The 14,271-nt window shown below is 38.2% G+C and overlaps 1 protein-coding gene across 2 annotated transcripts; it reads left to right on the top strand.

Annotated features, from left to right (window-relative positions):
* Positions 1-341: 341 nt before the first annotated feature.
* Positions 342-5,099, top strand: LOC114687689 (olfactory receptor 18-like). Of its 2 annotated transcripts, none has more exons than XM_028862282.1 (2): positions 342-417; positions 4,053-5,099. In XM_028862282.1, the coding sequence occupies exons 1-2, from the start codon at positions 389-391 to the stop codon at positions 4,993-4,995; spliced, it is 972 nt and encodes a 323-aa protein (XP_028718115.1). In that variant the 5' UTR covers positions 342-388; the 3' UTR covers positions 4,996-5,099. The 2 variants fall into 2 exon arrangements, with proteins under 2 accessions (XP_028718115.1, XP_028718116.1); XM_028862283.1 differs by lacking the exon at positions 342-417 and adding an exon at positions 3,913-3,928 and having other exon boundaries at positions 4,088-4,995.
* The last annotated feature ends 9,172 nt before the right edge of the window (positions 5,100-14,271 follow it).

Raw genomic sequence — 14,271 nt, 5'->3', positions numbered from 1 at the left:
GCATAAAACATAGAAATACATTGAATGGTAACCAGAATTTCCCTTGAGTAGAGAAAGAGCCATAAGATTTTAGTGAACTATTTTTCTTTTCTTCCCTTTTTCACTTCTAATATTAAGAACCTCTGAGAGACTGTGACAATGTGAAACAATTTGTATAATTATGAGCTCTGGGCATTCTATCTCCAAGGTCATAAAAGAGTCAATAATTACCCCAGGCTGTCAACTTTTCAATTTGAAGGCTCGAGTACAGTGGGGACACTGATGTGTATTCTCCTCTGGTGGCTGACTAAATCAGGGGGTTATTTCATTATATATTTTTATCAAGCCTAAGAAATGAGCCAGAGCCTTACATGGGAATAAGACAAAGAAGTTACTTTGTATTTTGGTCATGACCCAGGAAGGAGTCAGCTTGAACAAGTAAGTGCTGAGTGGGGAGGATGATGGAGAAAGAGCCCTGGGAAGCATTGGTTTCTTATCATAAGAGAAAACTTAGTGAAAGGATGCTGACCGTAAATTTTCTTCCATGATGAGTGAGGAATTTATGTTCTGCATTGCATAAAGTGGGGCTAACATATAACTCAATTTGATTTCCTTTCCCATGTTCTGTATTGTCACAGATATCTCACACATCAAAGGTAAAAACAAAATCTTTTTTCCTAAGCATTCTTATAACATTATGAACGTGATTTAAAAAGAGGAAGGTGAATAACCACAGTATCATGTGTATTTCCCATGGTCATCAGATGAGTCCTTATAAATTGAAATCCTGTTGCTACAAAGAAGAGGAAGAACAGCAGGTAAAGGAGAGCAGCAGCAGCATCTTGAACTATAACTGAAGGACGTTGAGCTCTGAGTTCTGACCTGTGCATTCTGTGCAGCTGAGTTCTCTTCGTTTACCTAATCACCTCCACTTCATAAATTACCAGTTCATTTCCTGGAAACCAAAGTGCAGCCTCTATACCAGTTGTGCGGGAGAGTATTAAGCTAAAACAAATGTAGTAAGCCATGCTTGAAGTGGATTACCTGAATGTGGACATGAGACATGTTTTTCAAAAGGTTTTGCTTGGTTACTCCCCACAATAAACTCACATATGCTTAAATTCCTGTAAATCCAGGAGGTGCCATGTGTTTCCTTTTGTGATTCCATCACAGTGAGAGGCATTAACTACTTCCATAAACAGAAGTATAGCCATAGATCACAGGCAAAGGACACAAAGACATAGACACATATTAATTCAAGGCAGATTTGCCCTGGCCTCTAAGATATCCTTGAAACTGTCCATATCCTCCTTGATTCTTAGAATATCTCACTGGAACATGACAGGCTGGGGTCATCCTTGGGGATTCCTGGTAACTTCTCTAGCACCGTGTTTCTCCCTATCCCCATGATGTCTCCCTCTATCATGGTATCTCTTTCATTGCATTCCCCCTCCCTCCCTGTTCCAGTTCTGCTGTGGATATCTGTATGCTGTGAAAATGTGTTGCTATGAATGATTGATAAATAAAATGCTGATTGGCCAGTAGCTAGGCAGAAAGTATAGTATAGGCGGGATAAGCAGAGAGGAGAATTCTGGGAAGTGGGAGGCTGAATAAGGAGACATCGCCAGCTGCCACCATGAGAAGTAAGATGTAAAGTACCGGTATGCCACAAGCCACCTGGCAGCTTATAGATGAATAGAAATGGCTTAATTTAAGATATAAGAAATAGATAGCAAGAAGCCTGAGCCATTAGGTATTTTATCTCCAGCATATAATTTGAGGGCCTTTGTCAAACATTACATGGCTGAAATTACATATGCTCATGTTTGGATCATTTATTTAATTCTATTGGTCTATGTGTCTGTTTTTATATCAATTCTATATTGTTTTTATTGCTATTACTATGGGTCTATAATATGTCTTAAGACATTGGGATTGTTTTGGCTACCTGGGGATTTTATTGTACAATATGAAGCTTAGATGGAGAGGTTTGATTGGGATTTCATTGGATCTGTAAAGCTTTTGGTAAAATGGATATTTCAACTACATTAATTCTACTAATTCAAGAGTATGGATATATTTCAATTTTCTAGTGTCTTTCTCATCTTCAAAGGTTTAAAGTTTCCATTTTAGAGGTTCTTCACTTTCTTGGTTAGCCTTCTTCCTACATATTGTATTTTCTTTGAGGCTATTGTGAATGGGAGGGAGTCCATTTCACTGTATGTTTGTTGGTGGTGTACAGAATAGCTATTGATTTATGGATTTATATGATTTACATTCTGTCACATTGCTGAATTTGTTTATTTCTAGAAGTTTTTTGTTAACAGTTTTCAAATATCTAATATATAACATCAAGTTATCTGCAAATAGGGATAGATGGACTTCTTTTCCTATGTGTACCCCTTTAGTGTCCTTTTGCATCAGCCAGAACTTAAAGCACAGTATCAAAAGGAAGTGGGGATAGTTGACAGCCCTTTCTCATTCATGACTTCAATGGGATTGCTTCATGGTTTATATAATTGGGATAATTTTGACTGCATGTTTCTCATACATAGCTATTTATTATGTTGCCATATGTTCTCTCTAGACCTACATTCTCTAGACTTTTATTATGAAGGCATGATGGATTTTGTCACAGGTTTTTTTTCTGCATTTTTTGAGATGATTGTGTGATTTTTGTTTTTAAGTCCATTTTTGTGGTTTATTGCACACATATGTTGAAAATATCTGCATCTTTTGGATAAAGCCAAGTAGATTATGGTGAATAATATCTTTTGATGTGTGTCTGCATTCTGACTGAAGGTATTTTGTTGAGCATTTTTGAATCTGGGTACACCAGGGATGTTGGCTTATAGTATTCATTTTTGGTGTGTCTTTACCTTGTTTTGGTTTTGCAATGTTGGATTCATGAAAGGAATTAAAAGATGCTTCTCCTTTCTCTGATTTTTTAAAAAAATAATTTAAGAAAGTTCTCTCTCTCCTGTAAAAGTCTGGTAAAATTCATCTGTAAATCCTTCTGGCCCTGAACATTTTTACTTGGAAATTTTCTTTATTACTCTTTTAACTTCCTCATGGGTATGTTTAGTATGTTCAATTCTGGGCATAATTTTGGTGGTTTGAAGAATCTAGAAATTCATTCATTTCTTTTAGGTTTTCCTACTTAATGTAGTACAGAATTTTTAAATATTAGCTTATAACAATTATTTATCTAAGAGGACCATGTTAAGTTAATATACAAAAAATACAGTTTAAGTAAATGGTTTCTTCATAAAGAATCTAGTCCAAAAAAATTTTACCTGTGTCTTCAGAAAAAATATGATATATTCTGTTGTTTTTGCTGTAATAGGAATAATTTTTTAAAGTGAAATGACATTATTTTCTTCTCTATGTCATCAAAAAGGATAGTTGTATTTTACAATGATCCTAAAGTTGTGATTTCTAATTTTCTTGGTTTTAAAACACTGTTGAGTTTACCTCCTCAAGAATAGATTTGTATGAAAGGAGATGTGTGTGGGAGCCCGTTCTCGGTTTCCTCGTGGCTTTACCCAGCAGGTCCAAATAGAGGATGATCAGGACCATGGGCCTGAGTGCAGGTGTCTGAAATGGTCTGCACTTGGCTGTGCTAGGGGAGGAGGTCTTTTGCTCCACCCCCTTGGCATCTCTATAAAAACCCTGGGGCAGAGACAGTCGGGGGCCCATTGGAATGGTTCCAGGCCCTCTCAAGGCTATCCTTTATTTTCTATCTGTTTATCTCCGCAAGATTCTCTGCTATAAATCCTTCTATCTAATATTTCCTGCTGCTCGCACTCAAGAAAACTCTGGGGAACTGTGGGGGTTGTGGGTAAACACCCAACAAATGTGTAACTTGGAAATCCATACAGAAAGTTGTAGATTATTGGGCATGTCGTGATGCTGTAAGCAATGAACCTCAAGTTAGAACATTTTACTTGTAATAAGTTATGCTTAAAACATGTTGATTTTCCCCTTTTTTAGTTATTTCATTTACTTTTGAGATTATAATATAATCCTAGCTTAACTTATATATTTTTCTAATTAATTTTGTTTATCCAAAGGTGTCCAAACAATACAGAAGCACAAAATTTACCAGTTGTCTCACAATTCCATCTCATGAGCCTCTCAGATGATCCAGAAATGCAGCCTGTCCTCTTCGGACTGTTTTTGTCCATGTACCTGGTCACAGTGCTTGGGAACCTGCTCATCATCCTGGCTGTCATCTCTGACTCCCACCTCCACACCCCCATGTACTTCTTTCTCTCCAACCTTTCCTGGTCTGACATCTGTTTCATCTCCACCACGGTCCCAAAGATGATCTGGGATATTCAAACTCAAAGCAGAGTCATCTCCTATGTGGGCTGCCTCACACAGATGTCTATGTTTATAATTTTTGGGTGTATGGAGAGTATGCTTCTGACTGCAATGGCCTATGACAGGTTTGTGGCCATTTGTCATCCCCTGCATTATGCAATCATTATGAATCCTCACTTCTGTGCCTTCTTAGTTTGGGTATCCTTTTTGGTAGGTCTTTTGGACTCTCAGGTGCACAATTTGATTGTGCTACAATTTACATACTTCAAGGATATGCAAATCTCTAACTTCTTTTGTGACCCTTCACAACTTCTAAATCTTGACTGTTCTGAAATATTCACCAAAAACATAGTTGCACATTTTATTGGTGTCTTTTTTGGCTTATTTTCAACCTCGGGGATCCTTTTCTCTTACTATAAAATCATATCTTCCATCCAGAGAGTTCCATCAACAAGTGGAAAATATAAAGCCTTCTCCACCTGTGGGTCTCATCTTTCAGTTGTTTGCTTATTTTATGGATCAGCCATTGGAGTATATGTCGGTTCAACTGTATCAAATTCTCCTGAAAACTGTGCGGTGGCTTCACTAATGTACACAGTGGTCACACCTATGTTGAATCCTTTCATCTACAGCCTGAGGAACAAGGACATTAAAAGTGCCCTCTGGAAGTTGCAAAAAAGAACAAAGTAATTACACAACACCTTCCATCATTTCTGAAGGTTGAGTTGCTAGCCCAACTATCTATACCTAAAAACACAACCTCTTTGGTGTTACGGCTTACAGCTCACTTCACTAATACCTAAATGTATATTCCTTCCATTGTCTTTAATTGAATTGAATAAGAATACCTAGATCTTGTCTTCTCTTAAGCATATATAAATCAATATATCCAGGAAAGCTCACAATTTCTGAGTAAAGATCCTAGCTTTATAGTTAAATATAGTTAAATAGTTATGTTCCTTTTACATTTTAACAACTAATACCCCTTTTCAAAGCCCATGTATACTTTATTTTATGATATATGTTTAAGTTACCATATCCAAGGAACATATTGCAGTTTTAAAATACTGATGAATTAATAAATAAGGTTCAACCTCACATATCCAGCAGATAAATGCAAATCAAAACTAAACTGATACTCCATCTCATCCCAGTCACAATGGCAATGATTAAGAAAACAAATAACAGTGAATTACAGCAAGCATATGGACAAAAGTGAACATTTATACATCACCAATGGGAACATAAACTACACCAGTAACTATTAAGTCATATGGAACTTTCTAAGGCAATTAAATATGGATATTCCTTATGACCCAGCTCTACCACTCCTGGGTATGTATGCAAAAACTCCAACTCAGCATATCATAGAAATAATTTCCAGTCAATGTTTATTGCAACTTTACTCACAATATCTATGTTTTAGAGGCACCTGCATTGTGAAAAATAGAATGAGTAAAGAAAATACGAGAATTTTTTATACATAACAGAATGTTCTTCAACCATGATTACCAAAATAGTATCATTTGCAGAAAAAGTGGATCCATCTAGATATAATCATATTAAGTAAGTTATGCCAGTTTCAGAAAGAAAAATAATTGTTTTCTGTCATTCATGGTTCCTAGAATTTATACAGATACATAAAATCATGTATATATGAATGACATGAAGTATCTGGGAGAACAATAAAGACTAATAGGATGGACTAGGGAGAAAGCAGATGTATGATAGAAATATACTCACCAAATAATGTATACTTGAATGAAAATTTTAAAATAAATTAATTTTGAAAATATTGCTGACTGCATCTCATAATCAAAGACTCTTATTTAGATAGATCTTTATACTATGGTCATTTCCACCCTATCCACCCTTCATTTAGTGCCTCCAATTCAACCCAGATAGCCCCACAAACATAAACATACCAAGTTCAAACCCTTTTTTTGTTTAAATAGCTCTTAGTCCCATTAGTTCTGCTCACATAATGTAAAGCGTAATCCACCTACTGGAACAGGGGAAATCTACCAGCAGCCACATCCCCAGAGAATAATGATTCTCTTGCTCTGGGTGGCTAAGAAATGCCAATAGCTTCACAGGTAGTGGTGGGGATTTGTGAACACCTCCAACACACATGGTAGAATGTTGGCTGCCCTGGTAGGATTCTGTAGATCTTATGCAGGTAACAACAGCTGCTATGAGTTTGTGGGTCAAGTAGATATGACCTGTCATGTCAGAAGACACCATTTCATACCACTTTACCCATCCTACATCCTTTTCGTTGTTTCTGCATCCTCTTCTGAAAATGCTCTCTCAGTTTTGAAAGGGGGTTGGTGTTAATAAAAAAATATCCCAATTAGGACTGAACACTTATGGTCACTTATCTCAACATTTTCACCAGTTATATGTCTCTAAACTGACTGCTGCCCACTTTAAAAAGATTCTTCTCTGACCAAGTTTGAGAGGAGTCAAGACTTTTGGGTATAAACATAAAAATTAGAGTCTAGCAAGTAGGTTCCACCTGAGAGGCCATGAGCTCCCAAACTATGGACTTCTGAGCAGTTTTACTGTATTTTACATGTAATTCCATTTGCTGAAGAGGCCTAAAATCCAGTAATAAAGCAATTAGTCTCCCCATAAGAGGTAGACCACTCTTAGACCAGTGAACATGTGATCCTTGCAAGTTGGTATTAGAGCATGGAGGGTCCAGCACGGGGTAAAACCAATGATATCTTTTCTCTCCAGAAACCTGAATAGCACCTTCTGGCACTTTGAAAATTACTGAGCAATGAGGAAGGTTCCAAGGCAGTTTGAAATTGATTTCTCTGTGTTCTGAAGCTAAAGTGTATGGTATCTTCAGGAATAGCATCTTACCTTTTAGTTGTGGTAGATAACTAAGAGCAATGGCAAAATCCCTGTGTTGTTTGGTGGACCCATGGAAACTCCCTGACTAATAATTCATAGAGGGTTTTATCCCACCTGCTTCTTTGATTTTTATTTAACATCCCATGACTTCTGAGAGCTGTATTGTGTACCCACAAAGTGTACCTTTGTTTTTTATTTTCTTTAATTGTATTTTGATACTAATTTATTAACCAATGTTTCTATAGGCAATTCCACATCTCCTTAGTCTTTGTTAACTCAGCCCCTACCCAGCACCTCTCAACTCCCACATCCCTCTGCCATCTTCCATGCTTACACCTCTAAGCACTAATATACCTCTGACTTATATCACATGTTTCTTGTTATAACCATCAATAATAATCTTATTATTATTGGATTGCAAGAAAGTAAATTTCCATATAGGTTTTTCTTGCACCTTTCCTTTAGGTTAACACTCCCTTTACCTCCTAACTTCCCAAAGTTTTCCATGACCCTTCCTGGATATGTTACTTCATATTCAATATGCCTTCTTTTTACCTCTGTCTTAACTATGATTGACTATCCAGACTCCTATAATACATTTTCTCACCAATGGCTCATTTTTACTTTTCATGATACCATTTATGCTCCAAGTGAAGCACACTAAAACAAAAGATTAGAAGCTAGTATCTACACAGGAGAGAAAACATGCAGTATCTGTCTTTCTGGGCCCCAGTTGCTTGAGTTAGTTTTTCCCCAGTTCCATTCATTTATCTATAATTTTTATTATTTTTATTATTTACTATTCCATTGTGTATATATACCACATTTTAGTCTATTCATGTACTGGTGGGCTTCTATGTCCATTCTGTGCCCTAGCTATTGTGAGCAGAGAAGCAATGAACATGGTTGTATAAGCATCTGTGTAGTAGGATAAGGTACAGGTGTATGTATGCTCAGGAGTTCTGTAGCTGGGCCACATACTAGTTCTCTTTCTGTTTTTCTTTTAGAAACCTCTAAGCCAATTTCTATAATGATAACAGTAGTTTACACTTCCACCAACAGTGAATAAGGCTTCTCTCATAGCCCCTAAACAGAAGCAATTGTTATTTGTATTCCTAAGGAAGATAATTCTGACTGGGGTGAGACAAAATCTTAAAAGTATTAATCTGCATTTTCCTGGTGACAAGCACTTCTGAACTGTTCACTAGCCATTTGTATTTCTTCTTGGAAGAATTTTCTGTTCAGTCCAAGGCCCATTTTTTTAAACTTTTAAACTTTTTAAGGTTTACTTATTTTATTTTACATGTGTGAGTGTTTTGTTTGTATGCATATGTGTGTGTGTGTCTGCATCTGTGTATGTGTATGTGTATATGCCATATGTATACTGGTGTTCATAGAAGAAAGGATGGCATCAGATCCGCCTTGACCTGGAGTTATAAATGGTTATGATGCCTGGGCCCTCTGAAAAAGCAGGAAGTGCTTTTAACTGCAGAGTTATCTCTCCAGCTGCCCCACAAACACTCAATGGACACATTTTGACTGAGATGTTTATTTTCTTTATGTTATTTTTGTTTTGTTCTGTTTTGAGCTCTCTTTATGAATTATCAACACTAATAGATGGGTGAAAAGCTGATAAAGATTTCTCCTGTTATGTGGGCTGACTCATCTCACTGAATAGTTTTCTTCTGTACATAGGTGCCATTTGTCAGTTGTTCATCTTATTTCCTACACCACTGGAGTCCAGAAAGTCGAGACTCTGCCTGTGAAGTGAAGCCTAACCCCCACTTGCAGTACTTTCATTGTTTCAGGTCTTGTGTTAGTTCCTTAATGCACTTGGAGTTGTACTTTGTGAAGAATAGGGGATGGGGGTGAGGGGGTTGTTTTGTTTTGTTTTTCTTCATCATGTTGAAATCCAGTTTTTCCAGCAACATCTACTTGAAATGCTGTTTAATTTCCTGTGTGTGTTCTCTGGCATCTTGAAGGAAAACCAGGTAGTTTTAGTTCTGTCCTCTACTCTATCCCATGAATCTGTGTTTTTGATTTGTCTCTGTGAGGTTGGTTCTGTTCTTATTACTATGACTCTGAAGAAAGATTTGAAATTTAAACATTGACAATACTTCCCATCAGATTTATTTTCTTAACACTGCTTTGGCTGGCTATCCCTGGGATTTTTATGTCTAGTGATTCATTTGCTTATATCAAAAAACATTTTTCATATTGCCTTCCACTTTAAATTTTCTCACCATTATTCAAATACTTTTTTAGATAACTAATGAAACAATTTAAATCAAAATAATGTGTGAAATGTTTTAAGATTTTAAATTCATTTTTAAGAACTTTACATATGTCTATAATGTATTTGGATCAAATCCAACCAGCAAACCTTCTGCTCCAATTCCCCCATATTTTCCCATCACTTTTCCTTGCTGACTTCCTATGCTTTGTTTTTAAACCCAATGAATCTATTGAGTGCACCTATATGGACATGAGGGTATCTTTTCTGGCATCACTTCCTTGAAGAACATATATTCTCATTCTGCCAACAGTCAGTTGCTAATAGCTCCCCAACTACAAATGAAACTTCATGAGCCCTTCCTCCCTTCATGTTGGGGCCTGATTTGATCTTGTGAAATGCTTGAGTATGTATTCACATCTGCTCTGGGTTCATGTATGCAACATTTTCACGCAATGCACAACGAAGACAGTTCACTTCAGATATCTATTATCTCTGTTTCTGACAATCTTTCTAATCCCTTTCCATAATGATCCTCGAGCCTGGGGGATGGGGTTTTTGATAAAGCTGTCTCATTTAGAGCTGAGCACTCCACAGTCTCTGATTCTCTGCATGTTAACCATTTATGTTACTATCACCTACTAGAAAATAAGCTTCCCTGATAAGAGTTGAAAGATGACCTAATCAGTGAGTATAAAAGTAAGAACTTAGGAAGTAGTTTATTACTGCATCTATTTAGCAAAATAATACTAGTATGTTCTCCCTTCTATGACTTGTGCAGCCATGCATTGGGGGCATAGTTGGCAGTATAAGGCATGAGTTTTATCTTTTAGAGTAGGCTTTAATTCCAACCATAAAGTGTTTGGTTATTCCCTTAAAACTCATGTCTTCATTGCACAGATGGACATATCTGACCAAGCCAATCGTTGTTGTTGCTCACAGTGTTCTCAACAGGATAAGACTGTTGTTGACTTTTATTCTCTGATATCATACTTAGCAACTTCCAGCACTATGAAAGATAAGTCGGGATGAAGTTTCAGTTCAGTGCCAGCTTGTCTTTCTCATGTCCTGAGACTCAACAGTGTTCTATTTTCAACAATGTCTTCCCTTCAAGCTCTAACAGGTACCTAAGAGCACTGGCAATAGTTTGAAGTGTTTGGGGAGGTCTATGAGAAACAACTTATAATGATGTATCCTCAACATGACACTGAGATTTTAGCTGTTTTTTTTTAATTTTGTGTGTATGAGTGCTTTGGCCACCTGTATGTTGTGGACCATGTACATGGCGTGTGCCTAAGGAGTTAAAAATAGGACGTTAAATCTCTTAGAACTGGACTGTCAGATGATTGTGAGCCAGCATGTGCATTCTGTGGACTGAACTTGGGTCCTCTTCAAGAGCAGCAAGTGCTGATAACTGCAGAGCCATCTCCCCAGCCTCTGGCATGGGGCTCTTTCAATTGTCAGCCCTTGTATTTTGGAAATGTATTGTCCCCCTGTTGTAGGCAACTTCATTTCAACTCCTTTTATGCAGGTACATGTCTTTAAGGGAGTTTCTGCCGTAGTCGGTTTCCATAGAGCTTTTAAATGTCCTCAGTGTCAGTTATCTCTCCCAAAGGTGCTCTTCTACCAGCTTCCCAACCCATGCCCCATTTAACCCTTCCTGTTCCATTATTTTTCTTTCCTCCTTCATGTCTCCAGTGTTCTATCCCCATTCACTTGAGATTTGTCCCCCAATAATGGATCCTTACTAATCTCCTGACCTCTATGTGTAGTCCAAATGAAACACATAAATCAAAAAATAAAAGACCAGAATATATATATGAGAGATAATATATACTACTTGTCTTTCTGGGTCTGGTTTACCTCATTCAATATGATTTTTCTCTTTCTATCCATTTACCTACATGTTTAATAATTTCATTTTCTTTACAGCTGAATATTATTCCATAATGAATATGTACCATATTTTTATTTTCTATTAATCTTTTGAAGGATACCTGAGTTGTTTTCATTTCTTAACTGCTGTGAATAGAACAGTAATTAACACAGCTGAGCAAGTATCTGTGGATAGGATGTTGAGTCGGGTGCAGGAGTATGAATAAAAATGGTCCCCATAAGTCCATAGGGAGTGGCACTATTAGGAGGTGAGGTCTTGTTGGCATAGATGTAGCTTCGTTGGAAGAAGTAGGTCACTAGAATATAAGCTTTGAGATCTTAGAAGCTCAGGCCTAGTGGCTCATTGTCTCTTCCTGCTGCCTGCAAAACCAGAGTAGAACTAACAGCTGTCTCCATCATCATTTCTGCCTGCATGCGGCCATGATTCCCACCCTGACAGTAATGGACTGAACCTTTCAGCCGTAAGCCAGCTCTAATTAAATGTTTTCCTTTGTAAGTGTTGCCATGACTGTGGTGTTTCTTCACAGCAATAAAATCCAAACCGTGACAGAAGTTGGTACTAGGAAATGGAGTATTTCTGTGATAGGCCTGACCATGGTTTTGTGTGGAGAACTGTGGATCTTGGGACTTTGGATTATAAAAACAGCTGAAGACTTTAAGTGGTGCTTAATGGGCCATCCAAGTAGGAGCACAGAAGAGAGCGGTGCTGAGAGTGATTGAACTGTGAGGGCCTGGCTCAAGAGGTTTCAGAAGAGAAGATACCAATATATGGCCTAGAAATCATTCTTGTGATATTTTGGTGAAGAATGTGGCTGCTTTCTTCGCTTGTCTAAAAAATCTGCCTGAAGCAAAATTGAATATTTATGGATTAAAATCTTTGGCAGACAACCAAAACACCTGGCATTTACTGTGTATGTGGCTATTAGTGTTCACTCTTATAAGATCTATAATGAAAATTGACATGAGCCATAAGCCTAAGCGACCCTTGACACACACGCTGCCATATTTAAGCTTCTCTCCTCTTTTCTTAGATCTAGGCCTTGCTCAAGTCTCCATAGCACCAGAACCTCTTCCCACAGATACCAGAACCTCTTCTCAGATATCAGGCAAATGAGCTACAGTTAAGCAATTAGGCAGTTAGGCAAGAGTAGATATATAACCCCCAGAGCAACATTTCCTGCTGGCCGAACAGCCCACAGTTAAGTCCCTTCCTGCTTGCAACCCCTTTGCCCACCTATATATGCCTTAAAAGAAAAATAAAATTTTGGAGCTTGATCAGACGTCCTGTCTTGCTTTCATTCTTTGTGTCTCTTGTCCCTCTCATCCACCAGCCCTCCCTTTAGGTCCCCTTTGAGGACCCCGCTGGCCAGGGCAGAAAATGAGCAAGCTGAGCAAGGAAAAATACAAAATATATAGTTTGAGGAAAAAAGAGGCACCGGGAAGTGAAAAATTGCTAAGTCCTTTGTTCAAGGAAATAAACATATTAAAGAAAAGCCTGGCCGGGCGGTGGTGGCGCACGCCTTTAATCCCAGCACTTGGGAGGCAGAGGCAGGTGGATCTCTGTGAGTTCGAGGCCAGCCTGGGCTACCAAGTGAGTTCCAGGAAAGGCGCAAAGCTACACAGAGAAACCCTGTCTCGAAAAACCAAAAAAAAAAAGAAAGAAAAGAAAAGCCTGGTGTTAAATAAAATAAAGAGAATGGTGACCTCAGGGCAAGCTACCACCCAACTAAGCATCCAACTTGTGAAAAGGAATTAAATGTTTAATGTTGGGTGTAGTGTTGTATACTTTTAAACCCAGCACTCCAGAGTTTGAGGCCAGCCTGGTCAATGGAGTGAGGTACAGAACAGCCAAGCTTAGGCAGTGATGGAAACCATCAAAAAAAGAAAGCCGGTGAAAATGTATTTGAAAAAGGAGGCTATATCCCAGCCCCAGCAAGTAGCAAAACTTGACAGCTTTAGCAATATGGTTCTGGCTTTAGAGGCAAGGAAAAAAAGAAAGGGGTTTTGGAATCTCCCTTCAAAGCTAAGAAAACTATTGAGGCCAGGCATGTGTCAGGGGTGGAGGCCTAGAGAGGCCATTGTGTGAAGTTGTGAAAGTAAAACCTGGATTGCCTTGGACACCCCAAAACATTGGAGATACCAGAGCCAAGGGATCTCTGCCAAGGAGAACTGTTAACAGGGAGTGCATCAGCCCAGATAAAGAAGTGTGTTGTGGTCAACAATGCTGAAAGGAGTTGGAGATCTGAAGAGCGCTTTGACATCAGACATGGAGATGCAGAGTTTGGAGTTTGCCCAGCTGGTTTTTGGTTTTGTTTTGGTCTGGTATTTCTGCACTATGCTCACTTTCTTCACTATTGGAATGGTAATATATATTCTGTGCCACTGTATGTTGGAAGTATGTGATCTGATTTTTTTTTTCATTTTAATTTTAAAGAGAATTACAGTTAAGAGACTGAATGAGTCTCAGAAGAGACTTTGAACTTTGGATTTTTAAACAGTGCTGACACTGTGATAGATTATGTGGACTTTTAAAGTTGGACTAAATGCATTTTTCATTATGTTATGGTTACAAGCCAATGAGGATCAGGTGGTGGAATTTGGTGGTTTGAATAAATAATGCCCTCCATAGTCCATAGGGAGTGGCATTACTAAGAGATGTGGCCTTGTTAGAATGGATATGGCTTTATTGGAGGAAGTGTGTCACTAAGAGGTGGGATTTGAGCTTTCAGAAGTTCAAGCCAGTCCTAGTGGCTCACTGTCTCTTCCTTCTGACTGTGTGTCCAGAAGTAGAACTCTCAGCTACCTCTTCAGCAACATGTCTGCCTACATGCCATCATGTTTCCTGCTGTGATAATGAACTACACCTCTAAACTGTAAGCCAGCCCCAGTTAAGTGATTTCTTGCTGCAGGCTGCAGAAATATATCATAAGAATTCAACTGGGACATACAGGCCCGGCGGCGGAGACAAGCAGACG

This window comes from Peromyscus leucopus, chromosome 7 (assembly GCF_004664715.2).
Source record: "Peromyscus leucopus breed LL Stock chromosome 7, UCI_PerLeu_2.1, whole genome shotgun sequence".
NCBI lineage: Eukaryota > Metazoa > Chordata > Mammalia > Rodentia > Cricetidae > Peromyscus > Peromyscus leucopus.
This window is presented reverse-complemented; position numbering and strand designations above follow the sequence as displayed.

Excerpts from the sequence above, each read along its gene's own strand:
- LOC114687689 (XM_028862282.1), top strand. The coding sequence starts at position 389 with ATGACCCAGGAAGGAGTCAGCTTGAACAA. Across the intron at positions 418-4,052 it reads GAAGGAGTCAGCTTGAACAA|GTGTCCAAACAATACAGAAG; the intron begins GTAAGTGCTGAG and ends GTTTATCCAAAG.